At 54.1% G+C, this 23,575-nt stretch overlaps 2 protein-coding genes across 11 annotated transcripts in view; both read right to left on the bottom strand.

Moving 5' to 3' along the window:
- Positions 1-248: 248 nt before the first annotated feature.
- Positions 249-3,536, bottom strand: NUDT16L1 (nudix hydrolase 16 like 1). Of its 2 annotated transcripts, XM_080617742.1 has the most exons (4): positions 2,927-3,536; positions 2,377-2,452; positions 2,192-2,298; positions 249-1,226 (listed from the first exon to the last, which is right to left on the bottom strand). In XM_080617742.1, the coding sequence occupies exons 1-4, from the start codon at positions 3,425-3,427 to the stop codon at positions 756-758; spliced, it is 1,155 nt and encodes a 384-aa protein (XP_080473868.1). In that variant the 5' UTR covers positions 3,428-3,536; the 3' UTR covers positions 249-755. The 2 variants fall into 2 exon arrangements, with proteins under 2 accessions (XP_080473868.1, XP_080473867.1); XM_080617741.1 differs by having other exon boundaries at positions 2,192-2,452.
- Positions 3,537-3,619: 83 nt separating this feature from the next.
- MGRN1 (mahogunin ring finger 1) overlaps positions 3,620-23,575 on the bottom strand; it is a 55,378-nt gene continuing 35,422 nt past the window's right edge. For 5 of the 9 annotated variants that reach the window (XR_013956845.1, XR_013956847.1, XR_013956848.1 and 2 more), the window contains 10 exons: positions 23,088-23,140; positions 19,867-19,914; positions 15,509-15,577; positions 13,187-13,346; positions 11,302-11,411; positions 7,683-7,906; positions 6,667-6,790; positions 6,097-6,142; positions 4,872-5,528; positions 4,280-4,355 (listed from right to left, as the gene is read on the bottom strand). Coding sequence is in view for 3 of the 9 variants with exons in the window: in XM_080617738.1 (XP_080473864.1) it covers positions 4,243-4,355; positions 5,421-5,528; positions 6,097-6,142; positions 6,667-6,790; positions 7,683-7,906; positions 11,302-11,411; positions 13,187-13,346; positions 15,509-15,577; positions 19,867-19,914; positions 23,088-23,140 (1,055 nt within the window). In the remaining 6 variants the exon portion in view is untranslated. Of the gene's footprint in view, positions 4,356-4,871; positions 5,529-6,096; positions 6,143-6,666; positions 6,791-7,682; positions 7,907-11,301; positions 11,412-13,186; positions 13,347-15,508; positions 15,578-19,866; positions 19,915-23,087; positions 23,141-23,575 lie in introns of all 9 variants that reach the window. The other 4 variants (XM_080617739.1, XR_013956846.1, XM_080617740.1 and 1 more) reach the window with 4 other exon arrangements.

Genomic DNA, 23,575 nt, shown 5'->3' with positions numbered 1-23,575 from the left:
GGTCCTCTGGCACCCGCAGCAGCGGAGAAGCTTCTCACCAGCCCCTATGGTGCCTGAACCATGCCAGAGTACCAGCAGCACAACCTGAACCTGGGTTTGCAGCCAGCTCCGCGGCCCAGGCTCACAAGGGCTGCCCTTCCCTTTCCCTCCAGCTTCTCACCCTGGCACAGCCAGCACAGAGCCCTGAGGGAGCCCCTGCACCCCCAAAGCTCTACCCCAGTGCTCAAGAAGGATCCAACTGCAGCGCATCCAGCAAAGCCATTTATTCCACTTTCCTGCTCCCACAGATCTCCAGGCTGAAGCCCACACACGTGCCCCTGTGCCCCAGAGGGGATTCATGACCGGTCACTCCACGGCCTGCCAACAGTGGTGGAGGTGCTGGGGTAGCAGCCCCCTCGCTCGGCTGCGCTCGCAGCCACAGCTGCACGGGGCATTTAAAAAATAAGACGTTTTGTTCCTTAAAAACGAAGGTGGGACCTGGCTGCAGCACTGCATGTCCCTGAAATCAAAGCATAATTCTAAGGCTTCAGCGCCCTCACATAAGCACATGAACTCTGCAGGGGCTGTGCAGGTTGATCTGGGAAGCTCGCTAGAGTTTAATGGCCATAAAAATACATCACTTTCCCCTGCTTCAGACAAACCAAATCCCTCCCGGCTGGGCAGCGGAATCGTGTGGGCAGCAACTGCAGCCAGCGCTGGGAGGTTAAAGTCTCTATGCTCTCACCCACGTTTACTCAAGCTCAAACACGGCAGCATCACTCCATGGCCTCAGCCACCGGCTGCTGCATCACAGCGTCTGCCCCCAGTGCCACCGCCTGCTCCAGCGCCTCGGCTACGGGCACAGCCACCAGCTGCTCTGCCACGGCCTGGCTCTCCAGCCCCACCAGCACCTGCTCTGCCGACTCGGCCATTGCCTGCACCACCGCCTGGTTCTCTGCCTGATCTCCTAATTCACTGCCCGTTTTAGCTTGTGCCATCAGCTCGTTTGCTGACTTGGCGCCCAGGTTGCCCATCGCCCCCGCTGCATGGTCAATGGGCGGCTTCTTCAGCTTCTGCGTGGCAGCCACCGCTTCAGCCAGCTTCTCCTCGGGCACCATGTTCAAGATCTTCAGGGCAAAGAGCAGCTGGAATTTGGCGGTTCCAACAAAGGAGTTGGCCAGGAAGTTGGGCAGCCCGCCCATGCGGTCTTTCTGGGTGTAGAGGGGGACACGGACCATGCCCATCACCTGCAACAGCACAGAGCACAGCTCAGCAGAGCCCATGGCAACACCAACCCCCCCGTCCCCCAGCCCCTCACCCAGCACCCGCCAGCCCAGGCCCAGGCCCACCCAGCCCAGCCCCTGCTGCCAGGTGCTGCCCATGCTCCCGCACCGGCCCTGCCCTCACCTGCCTGCCCTCAGCCCAGCTAAAGCCCCTGCTCTGCCCTCCTTGAACCCTGATAGACCCCAGCTCTCCCTGCCCAGGCCCTGCACCCAGCCCTGGCTCCATTCCCCCTGCTGCCCCTTTGGGGGGATCCCGCTGCCCCAGGCCGCTATGGGAAGCCCCACTTCCCCTGCACACCCTGCCTGGCCAGCCCAGGGACACCCCGGCTTACCCACACATCCCCTCACCTCAACCACACCACAACCCACAACCAACTGCCTCCATGTGTGCACCTGCCAAAACCCACCGAGCGCCTCACGGGCGCGCGGGGACACCCTGCCTCTCGCACCCTACCCCGGGGCATCAGCCGGACCGCGCTACCCGGGAGCAAGGGAAAGCTGCATCCCACACTGCCTCCGTGCAAGCCGGGGAGAACTCGGGTCAGAGCAGCACGTTGCCACAGCGCGGGTCGCGATTCCGGTCCACGTTACTCAGCACAAGGCAGGGGTAGGCGCCTACCAGACGCGAGACAGACCCCCCCTGCATCCAGCGGGTACGTGGGGCTCTTCCCTATGTGGGCAGTCACCGGGAGAGGTTGGAGCTGGAGCCCACTATGCTCCAGAGCCTGAGGCATGACCCCAGCCAACAGCCAGGCCTCCTATCAGCGGTGCTGCGCGGCGGTGCATGGCACCCTCCGCCAGCGGCTCTACGTGCGGTGCATTCCCCACGGGGCTGCGGGAGCCGGCAGCCCTGCAGACCTAGGAGGGAAGCCTGGTCTTCCCTGTAGCGAACGCTCAGAGCTCTACGTATCCCTCCCTGGATGTCCCACCTCCAGCCCGTGGTCTCGGGAATGCACCGCGCTGATCTCGATGGTATGCAGCTCCTCCAGGGTCAGCTGCCTGGCGTAGAAGTGTGCCACCACGCGATGTGGCCCCTCTGTCAGGTGCGAGCACAGATAGTCAGCTTCCGTCAGGCGCACACAGCCCAAACCCAAGCCCAGCACCCGATTCAGACCGTCCTCCAGGGACCAGTAACGGCGATCCACGAACCCCCCGGGAAAGCCCAGCAGTCCGTCAAATCGCATCTGCATCTGCAATAGAGGCGCACGGTGTTAATGGGGCACAGCGGAGCCACGGGGCATGGAGGGGGGAGGCGCGGGCGTTCCAGCCCGGCACCACGGAGGCCTCCGGGCCGCTCCGGCACGGCCCTACCAGCTCCAGCGCGTCCAGGACACCGAGTTCACCGACACCGCGTCCGACAGCTCGCCGCGGCCCTGGGCCGGGGAGCCGAGGCGGGTCCCGCTGCCCAGCAGCACAGCCGGAAGTCCCAGGGGCTCCCCCCCGGGCTCGGGCCCGCCGCCGCCTCTGCCAAGCCTGATGCTACCGCCCTGCACAGGAACTACCGGATGGCCCCACCTTCCCCCGCCCGCTGCCCTCACCCGCGACTCCCGGAGCCCGCCTCCCCCTGCGCCCGCGGCCCGACCCGGCCCAGCCCGGCCCATCCCCATGGCCCCGCCCCGGCCCTGTGCCCGTTCCCAGCCCGGGCCCCCAGCCGGGCCCCTCACCAGCACGGCGTAGCGCAGCGGGATGCGGCCGAAGAGCATGCCCGGGTTGGGCGCGTACAGCATGGCGTGGCACGAGTGGCTCCAGCCCGGGCCCAGCCGCATCGCATCGTACCGCGTCAGCGGCTTCAGCTCGGGCACGCCCGGCACCCCCAGCGTGGGCAGTGGCGGTAGCACCGCCGCGCCCGCCGGCAGCGCGCCCATGGCCGCCATCGCTCCCATGGCCCCCATGGCCGCCATCGCCTCGCCGCCCTGCACCGGGACCCCGCTCGGCGCACGCGCGGAGGGAGGGCGGGACCGCCAGCAGCAACAACCAGTAGGGGCTCGCCGTGCGCCGCTGAGCCAATGGGAGTTCGGCTGGGCGGACAATGGCTGCGTCTGACCAATGGGCTGGGGCGCTGCTGCCGCGTCGCCCGCCATAGTAGGGAAAAGGAGCGCGGGGGAACGGCGGCGCTTGCCACCAATGAGAGCAAAGCTTGAGGTCGTGGGCGCGCCGAAGGGCATGCCGGGAAGGGGGCGGGCGAGGGCACGAGAGGGTCTCCCCCCTCAACCGCGCCGCGGCCTCGTGACCGATCCCCTCAGCCTCATCGCTCAGCTCCGTGGCCACGCCCCTCATCCCTGTGGCTCCGCCCACCACCCCCAAGGCCACGCCCCCGGAGCGGATCCCCCTTTCCCAAAGCACGGACGCTCGTGGCTGCTCCACGGGTTTATTACTACAAACACAGAGGGGGGGACAGGCGGGGCTCGCCCCGGGACCCGCCGCAGAAGCAGAACAAGGCACACGGCGTGGGCAGCGCCGGGCTCCGTGGAGGTAGGGGGGGTTGTGGGGGTCGGCCCCGTCCCACGTGGTTCTGCTCACCCCCCCGTCCGGCTGACCCCCTGTCCTCACGCTACCGCTCAGCGGAGCCCTGCACCCCGGCAAGGCTCCCCCAGCACGCAGAGCTGGGAGGAGGAAGGCGCAGAGCCCAACGGGGCTAATGGGATGGGAGGGAGGGCCACAGCTATGTACAGGGGCAGTGACAGCAAAGGGCTGTGCTCGGTGTGTACAAAATATACAACGGTTGTGTCCTCCACCTGCTGCTTTTAACCCCAAACCTTCCCCCACACATGCGATTCCCATGTACAAACACGCCGCCAGCCCTACCCACCGCCCCGTCTGTCGCCGCTGCCAGTGGGATACATGCATGTCTGTTACAGAACAGCCGGAATGGTGGGTCCCTGGGGCGGTGAGGACTGGCCAGCCCCGCTGGGGAGGGGGGAGAGGCTGTGCGTGGGGTCCGGGGGGGTCCATCGGCCGGGGAAGAGAGGTCAGGCCCCGCTCACGAGAGGTTCTGCTCATCCTCCATGTGAAGACATGTCTGCTCGAAGAGAAGGGGCTGCATGGGGCTGCCAGTGCTGCGGCCGGGGAGCGCCTTGGTGAAGTCGGATGAGCCTGAGGGAGGAGAACTGGGTTGAGACCCAATAATGCCAGTCCTGGAGTCAGACTGAGAGCCCAGGCCCTAGGGAGAGGGTACCCCTGTGACCCCTCCTGCCCTGGAGCAACTACGTGAGCTCAATGCCCTCTGCCCCTGCTAAGATGCAGATTCAGCCAGGGGTGGGACAGGGGCCACTAAGGGAACACACTATCTGCCACCAGCCTGGCAGCAGCCATCAGGGGCCTGAATGTTCACAGAGCCCAAGAGGCAGCAGAGCCTTCACCCAGGAGCACAGTGGGGAGGGCAGAGGTTTCTGCTGCCCTGGCTAGGGCCCGGGCACTCAGGAACAGCAGGGACCGCTGTGGGGTACAGGGATGGGAACAGAGCCAGGACAGAGCCAGTGGTGCAGCCTGGCTGGTTTGCTGCCCCTCCTTCCCTGCTCTGATGGCCAGGATCGGCACCATCCCCACTCTTCCCGAGGGGTCCTGCTGCCCCACACAACAGCGATGCATAAGAAGAACGAGAAGACGTACCAGCTTACTCCTCTATACCAATAGAGCAGGAATCAGGACCCAGTGCTGCCCAAGACAGGAGGGAGGAAGGCAGACAGAGAGGGAAGGAGACATTAGAGAGGTACTCAGAGCAGACTGCGACTCTACGGAAGAAAACGACAGCAGTCGGGGCAAGGGCAGCGCCCTGCAGCCCTGCTTGGCAGCAGAGCGGGGCACACCGCGGCCCTCCCTGCTGCCCCCCGCTGGCTCAGTCAGTCCCCAGGAGCCGGCCCAGACGGTTTCCGTCCCTCGGCCAGGAGTGCGGTTGGGGCAGGCAGAGGAAGCCACTGTCACATAAACTGTGGCACCGAGCGGCTGCAGCCCAGAGAGGAGAAAGGAGGGGAAGGACAGAGACAAAAGGGCGAGGGAGGAGGAGGGAAGGGGGCAGGTTACCCACAGCTCGCTCTCCCCGTGCTCCGGGCAGCTCCCGTCCCAGCACTGCCCGGGCACGACCATCCACAACCCCTCCGTGCCCTGAACCGGCACCACGAGCGCAGGGGGGGCCGCCGACCCCAACGGCGCGGCCGTTACCTGGCAGGTAGACGTCAACAGGAGGGTCGTTCTCTGACTGCGTCAGGCTCCTGTGCTCGCCGCAGCTCCCGTCCTGCAGCACATCTTCCAGCGAGGGCGGGCGGCTGCCTGCAAGCAGAGAGCACCGGAGAGCCCCTTAGTGCAGGGGGCCAGGAGGACGGGTGAGATCCCAGACCCAAGGAAGCTCCCCAGCCCCACAGAGGGCATGGGGGAACAGGCCAGACTGGCCCAGGCCATGGTGCCCAAGGGCAACCTTTTCATATGCAGGCTCATGTGCCACAACGCACCCATCCTGTCTCTCTTCATGCCCTCAGGATGCTGACTGAGACACTGTGGCACATCCTGCATGCCCAGTACCGTGGCCATGCTCTCACCAGGACCACAGTGGTGCACGCAGGCATCTCTCCCTCAGCTGTATGAGGAGGTAGCCCATACGTAGAGCTCACAGCAAGGATTGGTGCTTGGCAAATGAACTAGATTTGTTGATTTTGCTCCCCTAGTTCCCAGAAAAGACCCTGGCACCTTTCCCAGGTGAAGCACAGCAGCTCGGGGACGGACTTCAGGGGCTGCGTATTCCTCAGCTCCTATGTTCATTCCCCAGCTGTCCCCATCCCACCACACCAGAGGTGGACACCAAGACGAGGTCTGGCCACCCCCAGGCCGAGTGGACACCTACCCTGCTGCAGGGACAAGGCCTCCTCGATCTCTTCCCCTGCCACGCTCTGTAAGGAGGAACAGCACAGGTTACTTCTGCAGCCTGGAGGCTTTGCTGCACTTGTGTCCTGTCATGGCTTCCTCCAGAGCTGTGCTTGGGGCCAGGACTTGCTTCAGAGAAGGACCAATGGCCACCCACCAGTGCTGTGGCACCACGGGCTGGGAAGGAGGGGTTTACATGCAATGGCAGTGGGTACTGGAAGTCCAGCAAGGCCCAGCTTCCGCCCCTGCCCCACACACTGCAGGGCTCACCCAGGAAGCTGAGGGGAGGTCAGCTCTGACATGCCTTTCCAGTGCCCCAGCTCCCAAAGAGGTGTTAGGGACACAGGGAGTGACCAAGTCCTTTCCCCATGGAGCTTATGTGTAAATGAAGGCAGCCAATTCTCTTGGCTCCGGGTTACATGCCAACAAGCTCATCTTTACCCCCGCACTGAGGAAGGGATGGCCCTTCACGAGGCATCTCATGTCTCAGAAGCAGCCCCCCCAGAACAGCTCCTGTTCAGAGCAGCTCCCCAGCAAAGCACACACTTACTTCTGGAGAGCTGCTCTCCCTCAGGGCCAGCTCAGCCCCGCTCAGCGCTGGCGGTGAGTCAGAGTCCTCCGAGAGCTTCTCTTCATCCTCCTCGTGGATGGGGGATGAGGGAGACCGTAGTGTGCTGCGGCAAGAGAAACTAGTTCGCAAGGAGCCGCAGTGCTGCCCGCACCACGGCCCCTGGTGGATTTGGTGGCCACAGCTCAAGTTGTCACCACCCCTGCACACCAGCAGCATCAGCCAACCAGCATGAGCAGGAGCTCAGCTACGGAGATAAATTCACCAGGGCCTCTGCTATCAGCTGCATGGAGAAGAGCAGCAGTTTCTGGAGCAGAGCTTCAGCACAGTAACACAGCTTGGACAAATCTGCCTTGGCAGGGAAAGCAAGAGGCACAGGGCCCGCACTGCTCCTCACACCTCTGGGGGCTCCATTCCCAGGGGGAAATCTGGAATGGAGCAAGTGGAGTGCCAGGAACAAACCCAGTCTGACCCTGCCTGTACAGCCCCACAAGGGACACGTAAAGGGCACATGCAGTGGGCTGCCCATTCCATGGCATCCACACCTACATCCTCCATCACAAGGCCAATAGAGGAGGCTGCATACAACAGCTGAAGGGTCTCACTCAGAATTTTGTGCTCTGAAATTCAAGTCCCTTCTCTCCTCATTCTTTTGCTCCTGGGGAACTCATGGAAAGCTGAAATCCAGCAAGATTTGGATGTCGAATGCAAATTGAGCGACTAACTGCACTGGAAAGGAGATATTCCCATCCAAAATTATCCTTGTTAAAAATCCTCTCTCTTTTGGTGAGTAAGCCAGGCCTTAGGAGACATAAGCTGTATCCTCAGGCTGAACACATGGGTGATGCCCCAGTTCTCGCACCAGCACAAGTACCTGCTGGCCTACTAAAAGATACCAGTGGTGGGACGAGCCAGAGTCCTCTCCTGGCTCCCAGTACGTGTGGCCACAAGCCCCCAGGGCTTACAAGGGGCACAGACCCCTCCATCCCAGTGCTGACCTATCTGGAGACTTGCTCCTCTTGCCCTTTTGGTGGCTGCTCTCCACAGCTCTGTCCATGCCCACAAGTGGTCGGCTTGCAGGGGGCATCCCGTCCACCACGCCAGAGTAGTTGATTTCTTCATACAGAGGGGCTGATGGGATAGTGGGGGAAACTGAGCGAAGGCCATTCAACGCTTCCAGCAGGGAAATGGGCTCGTAGCCTGGAGGGATGTTGTCAGAGCTCTGTGGGTGAAAGAGAGCAGCGTTAAGAAATCCCCCATCAGGCTGGAAGCCCCCTAGAAAGGGGAGGCCCGGCTGCAGCCCTGCGCCTCCACACTGTGCCCTCAGGCAGCCCAGCCCCACCTCAGCCTCCTTCCCTGCACCAGCCACACATTCCCCTTTGGCCTGTAATGCTGGTGAAGCTCCAGGCAAGTTTCCAGAGCAATGCTTAAGAAACTGGGCATCTCAGCAAGCTGGAATGGGGCTGGGCATCCCCCCACCATGCTTTCAAGAGCTGGGCAGGGAGGGTGAGAAAGCAGGTTCCTAACAAAGCTACTGTAAGATGTGCTCAGATTGTTTCTCCTAACAGATGGTTCAGAGACCTTTCCAGCTCAGCAAGCAGCCTACTTGTGCTTCCAGCCCTGGTGCGCACAGCTCTGTCACAGCACCCCCCGTGCACCAACCAGCTGAGACCTGGTCCTTGGAGCCTACACCACGTCTGTCCCATGGTCTCCATCCTCTCAGCTGCTAACACTGGCTCTGCACAGCCGCCTCTGCTAAAAGGTAGGAAAGGGATCACAGAACCACTGTGCCACTCCATAAGGGAGGAGGGCAAAACTGCACCGATTCCCAATCCCTCCTTAACTCACTAAGCTTCCAAAGGGACTCTTGCAAAGACATTAAACCAACACTGGTTTAGCTCCAAAAATCCTCCTGATTACAAAGGTCCTGAGCACTTGGAGACAAACAGAATTTATACTGCAGCCTGGAAGGCCATAGACAGCCCAGGCTGCTGCAAAGAGGCAAGACTTCAGCAGTTCAGGCTTACTTTAAACTGAGCTGTTTCAGTTCTGTATCCTCATGGCTCTATGTTGTACGAAGGATGGTGTGCGGCTGCTAAGCCTGGCCATGAACTCCTGTGGCTTCTCGGTGCCTGATCTTGCAATCACAGAGCTGCAGCCGTGCCTGCCCAGCCTGTTCCAACACAGCCACCAATTTGGTGCGAGTTGATCGCTGAACTGACTCACTTGTGGTCACAGAAGGAGCCAGATCTGACAGGGAGCAAAGAATGAGTGCCACTTGGGGTCACGCATCAACCCACACCCCCTATGTACTGGCTTTGTGATGTTTATGAGCTTTTATTGAAGACCACAGAGGGTGATTGCAAGATAACCAAGCCAGCTGACAGCGGACCGGCTCACAGCTGCTGCCATCTGCAGGCGGTGCGGCCAAAAGCCATCTCCACCAAGAGATTCATTTCAGAGGCGCGGTTCTGTGGACAGAAAACTCCGGGAGACAAACCCCCGTGGCTCGTGTTTGGGACATTCTCTCCTGGCTGCGCAAACCAAGGCCTGAGGGTTCAGAGGCTGCTCCTTTTGGTTCATTTGGTGAAAGCTCACGTTCTCGGCACAGCTCAGAGGCTGGAGGTGGATTTCTCAGCCAGTGGCTACAACACCCTCACTGCAAGTTACTGAGACTTCAAGCAACCCTAAGAGCACTGCTCTCCCTGGGACACTTACCACTAGGCCCCACAGAGCCCACTGCTCCAGCAGCACTGCTAGTCACTGTAGAAAGCTGGCAGAGGGACAGAGTCACACCAAACTTGCAATAGCCTCATTCCCTTAGCCCAGCTCCACGTTTTCTCCAGACCGAACAGGCCCAACAAGCCACATTCCTCATTCAGGCTGGCTTCAGGAAAAGGAAACTACAGACTTCTTGATACCAGTGAAAACTGTAGCTGCATTTGATGGGAGTACACAAAGAGCACAAACAGATGCTTCCTGACCTGAGGGCCTACCTCACCTTCCTCCTTCCCCTTCCTGGCTCCTGGTCCCCCACAGTTGCCATTCATGCTGTCCCCAGCATGGTGTTCCAGTCACACACTCTTACACCAGCTTGGAGAATCCCCAACAACACAATCTCCGTCCCTCCTGTTTCTGTAAAAGCAGAAGAGCTCACTGCAGTCAGTGTTCCCGAAGTCCTGGTCCAACGGTGCCTGCTTGTCTACCTCTACATCTAGCATCAGGGTGGAAACCACAAGATGTGTCCATGCCAAACTGCCACGGGGATGGGACAAGTGCAATGGGTGAGCTGAGGGGTCAGCAGCTTGCCCACAGTTCCACAAAGCCAGGAAAACATCTTGGCCAGGAACTACAAAGCAGCCAGGCTCAGGATTGGAGACAGTCCCTGCGAGTCAGTGCCAGATCCCTGTGGCAAGCTGCTTCCACCTTCTTATTCCTCCACACACAACCCAGGGGGTTAGTGATGGTGTGCAGGGTGTGAGAGCCTGACTGCTCATGTGGAGGCAGTACCGGGAGTGCTGCAGCCTGTGCAGGGGCAGGAGTCAGCCCCAGCGTGTCAGCAAGCCCTTGCATGTGTAACACTTCCACGTGCTGGTGACACTGCGGGCAAAGAACTGCCCCAGGAGCCAAACACGACCAAGTCACTTACGGTTTCCCTTCTAGGCCTCCTGCTGGGCAGGGAGACAGGGCTCACTTTAAAGGGTTTAAAGGGACGCTGTCAAGAGAAAACCATGTTTAAGGAAGTTGTCTGTTGAGGTCAGTGACACGAAGGGACACAGAGCATCTCCTCACCTTGCTCCAGGTGACAGCACCTCCTTCCTCTACACACCATGGTTTGCTTCACAACAACCCTCGGGGTTTCTCCCCTGCTCTGTTTCTTACCCCCAGTTGAAGGCAGCAGGGCTACAGTGCTGCAGAGGACAGATGGGTAAAACAAGGCTGCTTCTGTGACACTATCTTTCTGTTCCCATGAAGGTCTGTAAGATGATCTGGATGCAGATCTCCTTCTCCTCACTCTGACCTCATGTGTCTCACCAGAGCCAGCTGTACAACAGTACTGCCCAGGCAATGAGCACCAAGGACATGCAATCAGGCCCAGAGGCCACCAGCACCACGCTTCCTATCCCATGTTTCCTCAGCTGCCTGCAGAGACCCCGATCTCTCATGGAGACTTCCACAAAGAGGCCTTTCTGCTGTTATGCTGGGAACCTTGATGACAAGGACATTTCATCAGAGCATGCTGCCACACAGATGTGTGTGCAAGTCAAACTGCCACCCCCCCCATTTTCCCTGCTCCCATCATGTCCAGAGCCTGCCACTTTTCTGCTGGGATTGGTGCCAAGAAACCTGCTCAGACTGAGGTTTCTGTAGATTTGTTTCCTCCAAAAGCCAAGAGGGCACTTGGCTAAAACCAAGTTTATTAATTCTGAATCCACGAGAGGAGAGATCCTGGCTGTCCAGCAGGGTTGACAAGAAAGGCTGTACTGCTCAGCAAGACCAACGTCTGAGTGTACCTCCTGAGGTCCCAGGAACACAAGCAACTGGCGCATGCACAGGCTGCCCGCTCAGGCTGAGACCAGCGCCCAGGCTTTGTACACAGGGTTGGGAGGTACTTACAGAGTGCTCGTCATGGTCAGCGTTCTGTGCCAAGACAGGGCTGAATGACACTGGTGACAGAGCCCCCGGCTTCTTCCTCACAGCCCGGATCTGCAGCAGGGCACGGAAAGCTAGGAGAGAACAGCAGGCAGGTGACTGCATGGCCAAGCAGGACCAGGCCATGTCTGGTGTGTGCCAGAGCTCCTCAGCTTGCCAGAGACATGCCATAGGCCTGGGGGATCTCCACATGTACATGGGGAGCAGGGCTGTGGAGCACACCAAAGCCCAGTGCTGCGGTCTGGCTTCTAGTCAATTGAGCTAGACAGGGAAGAGATCTGCTGGCCAAAAACTACGGGTACAAAGTCCTTGCAGAGAACAGGCACTCCCTGCCCTGGTACCATCATGTACAGAGGTGCTTCGGGCCTGATACCCTACAACACAGTCAGAAAAACATGAGCTTTGCCTTGGGTAGTGCACTGCAAGCTACAGGATGGGGGTGTGTGTCATGTGAACCACTTTGGGTTCATCCAGACCCCACAAGTCTCAGCCTGCCTGTCATCGTGCCTGCCACCGGCTGCTACCCCACCAGCCAGCACTGTGTTGCTGAGAGGCTCTGCAATAGCTGCAAACCCAGCCAGAGGGTTAGTGGGTATAGCCCTGTCTCCAGCACAGCCATCCCTTGGTCCTCCCACCACAACAGCTTTGATCTCCACTCCCTGCCCACAGTCCCATTTCCTATCTGCAGATCTTTAATATTGTTAGTTCCTCTGTGCCAAGGGCGCAGATGAATGAGCCAGACGTGTGTTCTGGTGCAGCTGTAAGAACTTGCTCATAGATAAGGAAAAGCCCAGGCATTTCTCTAGTTCTTTTGCACCCAGCCTAGAGCAAGAGGACAGAGGTCCAGATCAATCCTTGCTGCTCCTACACTCCCCAGCAGCAGTTTCCCAGGAAGTCTGACATGGGGGCACTTTCCAAACAAACACAACCTCCTCCACTGCAGCGTGCAGATGAGAGAATACTATCCCTGTGTTTTAAGTTGTGCTATTTATAGCTAAAGCTGTCTGGCACTTCCTCTGATAAGATCTTGCTTTCGGTTACTGCATGTTTGCCATGTTCGAACCGGTCAGACTTAATTTCTCAGGCCAAATACCTGTCTTAGGTTCTTTTTTTTTTTTGCTGAGAAATATCCATTAGGAACAAATACCTCAGCCCAGGGTAAAACAAATGATCTGTAGATTCCAGCAAAAACACAGGCATCATCTCTCAAGAGACTCCTGTGCCTCTGTGCTTTGAGAAAACACACGGAATTCAGCAAGTGCCGCTTCAGAATGGGTATTTCACTTTTTCCATGTTTTGAGAGCTAAGTAACGCAGATCTTCTGAATTCTCCTGGCAGAGCAAAGAACTCCAAACTGACTGTTATCTCATCTCTGCCTCCTGGTGAAATCAAGGTAAAGTTGTCAGAGGGTAAAATACAAACGATGTAAAGTACTTGGACAGCCTCCTGGTGGGATTGGCTGCTGAATGGGCCAGATACGCTCAGGATAAAGCTTCTACATGCCTTCTTTTGGGGGATTTTCCATCATTTCCACCAAAACACAAGCTCTGCCTGCATGGCACACCTCAGAGCACCTGCACCTTCAGATCCATCCCAGGGAGAGGACAGCTGGCCAGGGAGGCACTGCACAAAGAGCCATTTTTCCCATCATATGCTCTTCTCCTTCCCTATTCAAGGACAGTTATTTTTGGTGGTAGGAGTGTTCAGACACCAGTGAGAGCAGCAGCATGTTTGATGCTGATCCTCAGGGTTGGGTATATAAAATACACACTCCCTCTCAGAGCCTGCACTGACTTAACAGGAGCCTAGTATGGAGAAAGATGCCCTTGTTTCCTGGGCACATACTCACGGAGCCTGCAGATGGGGCAGTTGTTGGCCTGGTATCGTAGGGTGTCAGCACAGGAATTGCACAGACAGAGGTGTCTGCAGGGCAGAATGAGGGTGTCCCGGAGGTCAGACAGGCAAACCACGCACTCGTTGCTGTTGTCGCTGTTCTCGTCATCTGAAGGCTGCAACGAAAGACAAGATGTGGGCATGTGAATGGTAAGAGACATGCAGAACTGCCAAGGGGCTCTGGGGCCTGGGGAAATTCCCACCCAGAAGTCCGTGGAAGAGTTGGCATCTTCTTCCCGCAACTCTCAACACGGGTTTCTCAAGGAGAGCAAGCTCCAGCCCACACAGCCCTGCTACAGACACTCCTTCCTCTCAGGGCTCTGCTCTGAGCTCACTGAAGGCCAGAGACCAGGGCACTGACTGTGAATCCACAGCTGCCCTTCCCCAGAGCTAGTCTGTGTGCAGAGGGGAGCTCCTTTTGGGTAGGGATCCCCTTGGCTGAGGGGGACCAAGAACAAGGTCCTGCCTGGTAGCTCCCAGGGTAAGCAGAGAAGTGGTCTCTTCGACAGTCCAGCCTTTTTGCCCCAGAGAGAGCAGCCCAAAAAGGATCTGCTTGCTGACTGTGGCAGGCAGCAGGTCAGGCTGCCCTCCAGGCTGGACGGAAGGTGGCACCCCAGCCATGCCTAGCCCAGTTTCCATAGGTCCTCTGAGCAAGAGAGGAGTGCGTGGTTCTCCTGCTACAGCATCTTCGCAGTGTCCTGCACTGGCAGAAGCTTCATGTAGCTGCAGGAAAACCAGCCTGGGATGCTCACCTGCTCACAGCTACCCTGGTACAAAGGTCAGTGTGAATCCATCCCACATGAACGTGAATCACACTCGTCTTACAGTCAGAACCCCAAAAACTGGATTACAGCCACCCATCAACCCATCAACCTGTTGCTGGGTAGAAAAACCCACTGTCTGACCATAAGAGCCCCCTTCACTGACACCCAAGAACGCCACAGAAGTAATATCACCAGACTGATGATCCAGTGTGGGCCACCCTGCACCTTCACCTCATTCCACTTCATGAGGCCCCTTTGGTCTCCAGGGCGACCACAAGCTAGACCATGGGCAGCTTTGGTGTAAACAGCGACAGACAGCATCTGCTGCTGCCACATCCACACCCAGCCTGCTGCCTGTGCCAGCAAAAGGCTGCAAGGTCTGCCCCATCACATGGACTCCTCATCTATTTTGGGAGGTAGGGAGGGCAGGCTTTTCGCTTTTCCATTCAAACAGTTTGCCAAGTACATTAGTAAGAACAAAAATGGCCCGAGGCCACTTGTCTGATGAGCCACAAATGTGTGATTGCTGGATCAGAAGCATCATCATGAGATCCTGTAGGACCCAAAGAGAAGCCTTCAATCCTCTTAAATACATCCTGTGCAAAAAAAATCTTTAACAAGACTTCTCCCTCCTGCCTCTTCAGGTGCTCCCTTTTTGCAAAGGAAGAGAGATCACAGAATGCTTTGGGCAGGACACTGCATTACCTGGAGAAGAAATCCTGCTTGTCTCGCTCTGTGGCTACTCCTGTTTGCAAATCACACATCACACACAACAGAGCAGTGTGATGCTGAGGCCAGCACTTGGTACACTGCAGCCCAGGTGGCAGCAAAGGGCAGCTCAAAAGGAGGCAAAGCAAGCATAAAGCAGTCACATAATCTGCATGGCGCTGTGCAGCAAGCTGGGATTCAGAAGCTCCTGCCTGAGGAAGGGCAATGTTTCTGGTTACAGCATTTGCATACACATCCCTTAGTGATGCTGTGCTCCCTCTTTGCGGGGGAATGCAGGCTGCTCTCTGGACACTGGCAAGCCCTAGAGAGCTCAGTTCACTGCAACGCTACAGGAATATGCAGGTCCCGCACCCAAAAAACCCCAAACCAAACAGAAGAACATGAAGGAGCCATAGCAGCAAAGCACAGCACCAGGCACTACTGCCTTGACTGCAGAGAGGCAGCAACACTGGCCCATGGCTGCTTCTGCTGTCTCTGTGCTCTGATACACCCCTGGGGCACTGATGTCCCTCTCTCTCAGCAATCCCTGCCCCAGGAAACAGCCTTGAGTCTCATGCTGTCTAAAATTATCTCAGCACAATTCCACTGAGTGTTTGGGCCTTACAACAGTGAGAACCTGTCATCCCTGAGCATCTTCAGTGCTTGCAGGTGTGACACAGACTTGACAGTTGCTCTCGGAAGCATCTTCTCATTGCCCTGCCAAGCCCCATAGTTAAGCTCAAAACCAGAAGGTGTAGGCTGGAAACCCACAGCTCAGGGAGCAGGAGGCTCCTGAGGACCTTTACCTTGGTCTCTTGGTTGTTTTTGTTCTCAATGCCGTAGATCTCCTGAAGCAGATAGCTCACCCGGTCAACCTGGGGAAGAAGACAACAGTTGGAGTGCCAGCTGCTCTGTCATTGCTGCTTCGTGATCACCTCCCCTCCCTCCCTGTGTCAAAATGTCTGTGTTATATCCACAAAGCCAGCTCCCCTACAGCTACCTGAAAACACCAACAGAAACAAATATCACGAAATATAGCTGGTAGAATGAGCTTTTCCTTGCTCAAAAAGTGGTGCCCATCCTGTCTTGTCCAAGCAGGGAGCCCAGCTGCCCACTTTTGTTGCTATCAAGATCATCTAAAAACCAAGTACTCTGCTTGTCTCACAGATCAAGAGGGAATATGCACCCACAGCTCAAATAAGCCAGAGGCAATCAGCCTTCCACAGTCCTTTCCTTCTGTGAAGTACTGCTTAACTTTAACCGGTATTAACTTCCACCCATCTTTGTAATCTCAGCAGAGGTACTGTGCAACAGCTTGTTTCTGACACATCCATAGCTGCACATCACTTCTTTGCTCATCACCTGAGAACATAAAGTCAAGCTGCTGAAGACAGACAAACCAGGTCCCTTAGCATGAAAAACAAAAACACTTAAAGGACAATCCTACATTAGTGCAGTGTCATTTATTACCATCCCCAGGTCCTTGGTGGCTTCTCTAAACTGGGATGTGTGGTAACAGAAAATGCTCAAGGACAGGGGGAAGTTCCTCACAGCCCCAGACCTGGGACACACTCCTCCAAGCCATGCCCCTGTGCAGCCACTGGCAGCTGCCCGCAAACTGCCCCAAGCAGCTGGATTAAAGCACATCAGAAAGGCTGATGGTTCAAGTCCCAGCAAGGCAAACCCCTCTGCACTGCGGGGTGTTCTCCCCTGTTCCTGAGCTTAGCCAGGAAATGCAGGACGAGACTCTTGGAGCGGTCAGCAGCAGCCCCTACAAGGATGCACAAAGATACCAGTCCCCTGAGATGTGGTGCTACACATCAGCTGCCCCAGAGCGGGGTGTGCTCCACCACACAAAATCCCGCAACAGGTAGAATGGTGGAGGGGTTGCAAGGTATCAGACTGACACATCTCACAAACAGGGGAAGCAAACACTTTCCTGCCATCTCTAGTAACTGTCCAGTTGACACCACGCAGTGAAACCAAGCCACTGGGAGCCCAGTGCTTCAACAGCTTGTGGATCCAGGGGTTTTGGCATCTCCATGTGTAATCGGCAGCTTTTCTTTTGTCAAACCAGGTGCTCAGAAGAGCAATGGCTTTGCCATGGGATTTCAGTGCTGCAGAAGGTGTCACACACCAAGATGGGGGCAGGAGCTAGCCATATCCAACCCATCTGCTAATTCAGAAATGCTCTGACCTGGGATGCAGCAGCTTTAACAAACTAATTCCAAAGTCTCCCCATTTAACTCAGCATGCAGCTTACAGACAATCTGTTCTAGGGCTACATTTCATGGCAATGAGGTCAGCCTTTGGACTGCTGAGCAAAATCCTCTGCAGCAGCTCACAACTCACCCAGGAAGTTTGGGAACAATTATGTGGGAGATGTCCTTTTATAACTTGACATCTCAAAGAGAGTCTTGTTACAGCACCCCGACTGCCCAGAGGATTGTAATGAGTGACAGCAAGTGCAGAAGTGGTCAGTTCAAAGCAAAGAAGATGCCAGGAAGGAAGACGCAGCAGGAGTCTGCATTAATTTTAACTGCTTGCCTCTAAAAACTCCCAAGAAGTTCATGTCCCAGTAGGCAAAGGGTGAGCAGTGCAACACAGCTCTTACTAGAAAGATCTCGAAGTTTTAAAAGAGTAGGAGTAAATAAGAAGTAGATGATTGCACACAATGCAGTCCTTCACCTTCATGCTTTTCCAAACCTTCCCGCATCACATAATCCTTCCAAAGGCTTCTGTTGCTATATAAAGCCTCAGCTGATGCACACAGGAGTCACCAGCCAAGTCCAGGTCATGTTTTTCTGCTGATCCATCTGTTTGTATTCATCCATGCTGGATTTCTTGAAACAGATCAGTAGGTACATTATAACTGATCTTATCTGAGAGAACAAAGCAGTTCAGCTCATTAGCTGCTGCTTCCTGCTCCCAAAGAGCTTTAGAAGTCGATGCACACAAAAGGTACCCGGCAATCCTGGCAATGGCAAGGAGGGGAAGGCAAAGAAAAGCAGTGATGGCGAAGAATGTACAAGGTTGCATATAGTTTACTCCATACATATACTCTATACCTCAGCTCTATGCTCTTATGGGTGCAGATGTTACCTCAGTTTCAATGACACGGTGTGATCCTCTAGAAAGAGCTTCCTTCTACTTTAAAAGCCACAGCGGAGATCATCAAAGCATTACATTTTACAAACTGCCAATAAAAAGAAATTATCCACAACCAAACACAAAGTGGGAAGGTTACATGCTCTGCTGGTGAAAACAGACAGGCACACACTGTTTCACTGCAGGAGCAGCTAACCATACTGTGGTAGGGTGGGAACTTCCCTGAAGAGCAGCTCCAGCAAGACAGCCCTCCATTTGAGGTGTCCAGAGTGCAAAATGGACACTGGCACACACACTGTGTTAGTGTGTGCAGTAACCCAGCACCAACTCAGACAGGTCACAGCCATGTAAGCACTAGCTTCTTTTTTTAAATCTTACTTTTCATGAGCTCACAAATGCTCTTCTCTGATCAAAAAGTATGTGAGAAAGAGGCACTGCTGGTACCACACTGCTCTGCTCCCTCACTGCTCAGGCAGTGCAGGAGCTCTTCCTTTGAAAGTATGGCTCTTCCAGATGTTCCCAGTACAAACCTGCCTTCACACACTCCATTGACTCCCTCCCAAAACAGTCTCTGTCTGCCTCTATTAAGAGTACCTGTGGGATACAGATCAATCAATTAGCCAGGAGATAATGCTGCAACACAGCCAAGTTAAGCACCAAGGAAGAGAGGGAAGCACTAAGCAGGTTGATCTAGGGGATACAGGGCTCAGAACAGAAGTCCACCTGAAGCAGCAAGCATCACCACTAGCATCAGGATAAAGCTCTGACAGTGCTGTCACTAGGCATGAGCAAGTCTGAAGGACAGGCTGTGAGTCTCTGGCACAGCATGGGTGAGGCAGGTAGTGAACTACTGAACGCAATTTTTATATAGGATTAACTGATACCTTTTAGCTGCTCTTTTCTGACCTGGGGATGGCAACATCTTAGAGAAAAAAGTGTCTAATCAAGGCACTTGATGATCTTCTTGGTAGTAAAAGGCTTCTTGATTCACGTCAGAAAACCCTAGCCATCAATCATGAGCAGCTGAAGTCAAACATTTACAGCAGAAACACAGCACACATTTGAAGGTGAAGGGATCAACCACCAAAATCTCATCTCTTTCTCCAAGACATTTCAAGCTGATCCTTGCAGCAGGATCACTACCAGGTTTCCTTTCACAAGGTGAAATTCTTTGCAATCTTTGCAGTTGCTGATGTATTTCTTTCAGTGCAAGACTGGATACAATTTCAGTCTTGATAAGGCACTACACACCTTCACACCACATCGGATGGGCTAAAAAAGGGCTACAGGCCCCTGGTGTTTCCAGTTTGCCAGTCTCATGTCTTCCCTTCCCCTCATAATGTGTGCAGTCTCGAATATAAACGACAGCTTAAAAGCAAGACCACGCTGTGACTGTTCAAGTCCCAAGATACTCGTAGAGAACAGGCAAGATGACCCAAAAGGTCTCAGTCCCCAGGGCTGCTCAAAAGATACTGTGCTCAAAAGCTTGTGTAGGGAGAAGATGATCCCCTCATACCTTAACATACTCACACATGTGGAAACCTAAGAGTTTTCAGCCTTCGGGCAGAAAACTGTGAGCCTGAAAAGATATCCACCCACACCACAAAACACAGAACCTAAGGAGATCAGGCAACGTCAATGAACAGATGTGCTTCACACTTCTTAACACATACAGCATTTAAGCTCACTTACACAAACCTAATTTACTTACACCTATATATGTAAGCATCAGTACTGTGCTTTACCAGCAAGGCAGGAATGTATAGGGAAGACTGGATCTATACATAGTGCCTGCCTCCCAGGGGAGCACAGAGACCTGCACTATAGCTCTGCCAGTCCCACTGCTGTATTTCTTTCCCCAACACACATCTGTTTGTGCAACAAACAACCCAACATTAAGGGCTGCCAGCAGCTCACTGCCTTTGCTTGTGATATCTGAGCGAATGAGGTGAAGTCTCAGGCTCTCAGTGAACTAACACTAAAGTTTCCCACTGGGTACAGACAGCCACCTGTGGGACACCAGCAAACATCTTTAATTAAGGAAACAGGTACTTACAATTTGCTTCTGTTTCAATGGCTTCACGGAAAAGCTGCCATCAACATGCTAGTGGGAAAAAAAGGAAATATATTAAATAGCTGACGTGTACAAATGAAGAGCAAACAGACTCACGATCAGAGTTTATGTCTGCCACCTAAGGGGAGAGTGGCATGTGTGTAACAGGGACAGCCTGAATGGCCATCATTCCCAGCAGTTAGTGGAACAGGGTATCAGTGCCCCTTGTCTGCTCCAGTGCAGAGCTAGATGGACTTGGTTCAAGTTAAACCTGGCTGAAATGGGTCAGAGCATGCACAAAAATCCCTTGACACACCGCATGCTTTCAGGCTGCAAGCAGTCCAACAGGGTGCAAACACTTCTTCAGCCAGTCCAGCAAGACTTGGCAGGGGATATTTGTTAACACCCTATAATAACATCCAGTTACAGAGCCTCTCTTGAGGCCAGAGCCCCAAGACAGCAAGGGGCTGGCAGGAGGCTGAGAACAAGAATTGTCCACTGGACAAAGTCCAAACCAAGTCACATACTCTCTACATTGCCACCTTCAGAGCTGCAGTGACTGCCTCAAGCCTTTCACTTGCTCATTGGCAGCAGGCACAGCTGGAACAATTCTGTATATACCTGGTGTCAGAAATGGTGACAGAAATAGTGCGCTATTTCTATTTTCTACATCCTTCACAAGGGCCAGCCAAACTGAAAGAAAACAGCTCTCCTGCCACAGTCTAGAGAGCAGGAAAGGAGACTTAGGGGAAACTCCAGCAGGCTCTGCTGCTGTGAATAGCTGCAGCCATGCATCCGTTTGCTGAAGGAGTTTCAGAAGGAAGAGACGGCAACATCGCACCAAAAGACAAAACAGTCCTGTTCTCCAGGCAAACACAGAGTGCCAAGTGTCTGCCTTTGGAAGAGCTGCAAGGCCAGACTGCACAGAGCATCAACCTTACTACTCTGATCCTAAAGGTACATATAAATAGCAAGCAGGTCTGTCTGTCCTCTGAGCCTGCTCTGGCAATCATCATCAGTGCTTATTAGCAAGGACTTCCTCTGGATTTATGGACCTACACTTCAAAAGCTCCAATTAATCTAAGGATGGGTAATATATTTTAATGAAACAGGGAGGAGAAAGAACTCAACACATACTTTGCCCTGTGACTTTTTTATTAAAAGAAAGATTTTGATCTTGTTTTAAGTATGCAGTGGAGGATGAGAAGTAAGAAGTGGCCCCACCAGACAGCATCTCCCACTCACAGCACACACAGACTGAAAAAGAAGGGAGGCACTTTCAATCCTTGAGCTCAGACCTGGACACAGGACATAATCCAACACTGATGCAATGGCCTGAGCAGCTTTAGTTAGTTCCCAGTTTTGCCTCATACCTCATTCAGGCCCCTGAACATTACTTTTAGGCTTTTGCCATCAACTTTGTGCATCCAGAATGCTCCAAGGTCCTGCACAGTAGGTGAAATTTACCTATAATCCTTGAAATCCTGCTTCCAAAGCCACAGCAGTTTAAACCACTTTCCAGTCTCATCAGACAGAACTTTCCAAAGCTTCACTACTGCACTCATGCTAACACATTACCAATATGTGTGTATTTTCCTACTTTCTACAAGGTGCTATTATCAAGTGCTAGCCATGGGATGCTTGAATGGGAACAAATCCACCAAGAGCTCTACTCCATGACCACAGAGCCTGGGCTTACTGCAACAGGGCTATGTTTGGATACTTGGAAAATAGCAACTAGACACACTCCTTTGTAACTAAAAATCATACTTGCATCATCGGATCCAAAGCCTAAACTGAACCTTGCTACAACCAAAAAGCTATGTAGGCAATAGGTGGTGAGCACAGGTGAGTCTCACAGACGCGGAAGGCAAACAGGCATACCTTCAAAATCAGGCTGTAATATGCAGGACGCTGATGGCCTCATCTGTTTTTCTGTCCTCAGAAATGGCTGAACAATCATTTTGCAAGACTGGGGTTCTCCATCTACCGTACTTTCCTGGCAAGGTGACAGACAGGCTCCGAACACCACAGCCTAACCCAGGGACCCACTGCCCACACTGTCCTCCCTCTGGTGCTGCTGAACAACTGAGAGATTCCAGTGTGTTCTGTTTTTCCAGATAAGCTGGAGGAGGAAACTAGAAGAGTAAATCCCTGCACTAGTCCCAGGGGTGCTGCAGCTGCCCACCTCATCTCTAATTGCCAGAAACAGAACTACCTACAGAGCCAGTGCTCAGTGCAGCCCTTCTAGCGTAGGAAAACTCATCTTCTTCACTAACTCAAACCAAAAGCAACCTAGAACACTTAAGAGCATCTTCCAGCCACAGGGCTTCTTCAGGACTGACTGTGTGACCTATGCCCTCTGACTCAGCTTGTCACCATCCACATATCCACCCAGAAGGAACAAAATAAGACCTGACAACTTGCTCAAGGACATGGCAGGAACCAAGCAGATTGAGAAACAGAAGTCAGCCACATGCCAGCCTGGAAGTGAGGAATTTCTAAGAGCACAGAATTGATGCTGCTTCCCTCTACATGCCCAGCTCTGCTCTATCATCTCTTGCCTCATCTTAGCATGTCACTACAAGTATCACCTGCCCAGGATATGCGTCTGCAGTATTACCACAACCAGACAAAACATGATGGAGTTATGGATCTTGCAACTGTTTTCAGGGTCCAATTATCATGGGAAGAGATTCTGTTATCAAGGTTTGTGGCATACAGCTTGGCTTAGCCTTACCATGTAGGCAGCAGTTAGCTACATCAAACATGCCACTGAAAAGTAGTGGAGCTCAAAGTTTTCACGTAGGATATATCCTAATTATTTACAAGGGCTTGGTCCTACGTGTAAACTAAGGCCACACAATGGTGCAAGAGGGTCTGGACACATCAGATCCAGTTCTGCAAAGAGAACATGATGCCCTGGAAAACCGCATGGTAGCAGCTATGGTGAACACCTTCCACCCTTAAACATCTCAGCCACTGAGGCACACCCTCTCCCACTCACAGGAAACACCAGCTACAATTAGCTGAGTGACCAGCTGAGGTACAAATGATAATTACAGGCTGCACAGGAGCTGCTGCAAGCAATTATTTGTACTACAATAGCACCCAGTCACGGGCAGGACTCCATTGTGCTAAGTGCTATATAAATACAAACTAATGACCCATGAAAACATCTACATATGCAAGGGCAGGGACAGAGGGAAAAAGAGCTCATTTACCTTTTCAAATGCAGCCAGAAGAACATGGGCGTGACCTGTCACCTCAACCACCACTGCAAAAATAGAAAGAGCAGTCCTGGTTAAACCTTGAAAACAGCACAAGCATGAAACTACCCCAAACTGCATTTCGGTCTGTTCACAATTCCTGAACCGCCATCTGTTCTATTTTCATCTCCTCTTGCAATTTAAAACTTTTCTTATCTTGTCATCTTGCACTCCTGCAGAGCAAGAACAAAACCCCACTGGGCTCTATAGTGGGCCCCATACAGACATGCCTTCGTTATCTCCGGTGCTCCAAACTATTCCACTTTGTTTTCAGAGGCTGGAAAGGGAAAGTAAAACAAAGTGCTCAGTGGGACTCCACTCTCCCCTCAAATTCCTGTTTTTAATTACCTGAATTGATCACAGAGATTAATAAATCCATCTGGTTTAACTGCAGTTGGCAGCACTTCCAGACCTGTTATTTATCTCTTTATTTCACTCTAATC

This window comes from Psittacula echo (assembly GCF_963264785.1).
Source record: "Psittacula echo genome assembly, chromosome: 5".
In the NCBI taxonomy this organism is placed as follows: Eukaryota; Metazoa; Chordata; class Aves; order Psittaciformes; family Psittacidae; genus Psittacula; species Psittacula echo.
This window is presented reverse-complemented; position numbering and strand designations above follow the sequence as displayed.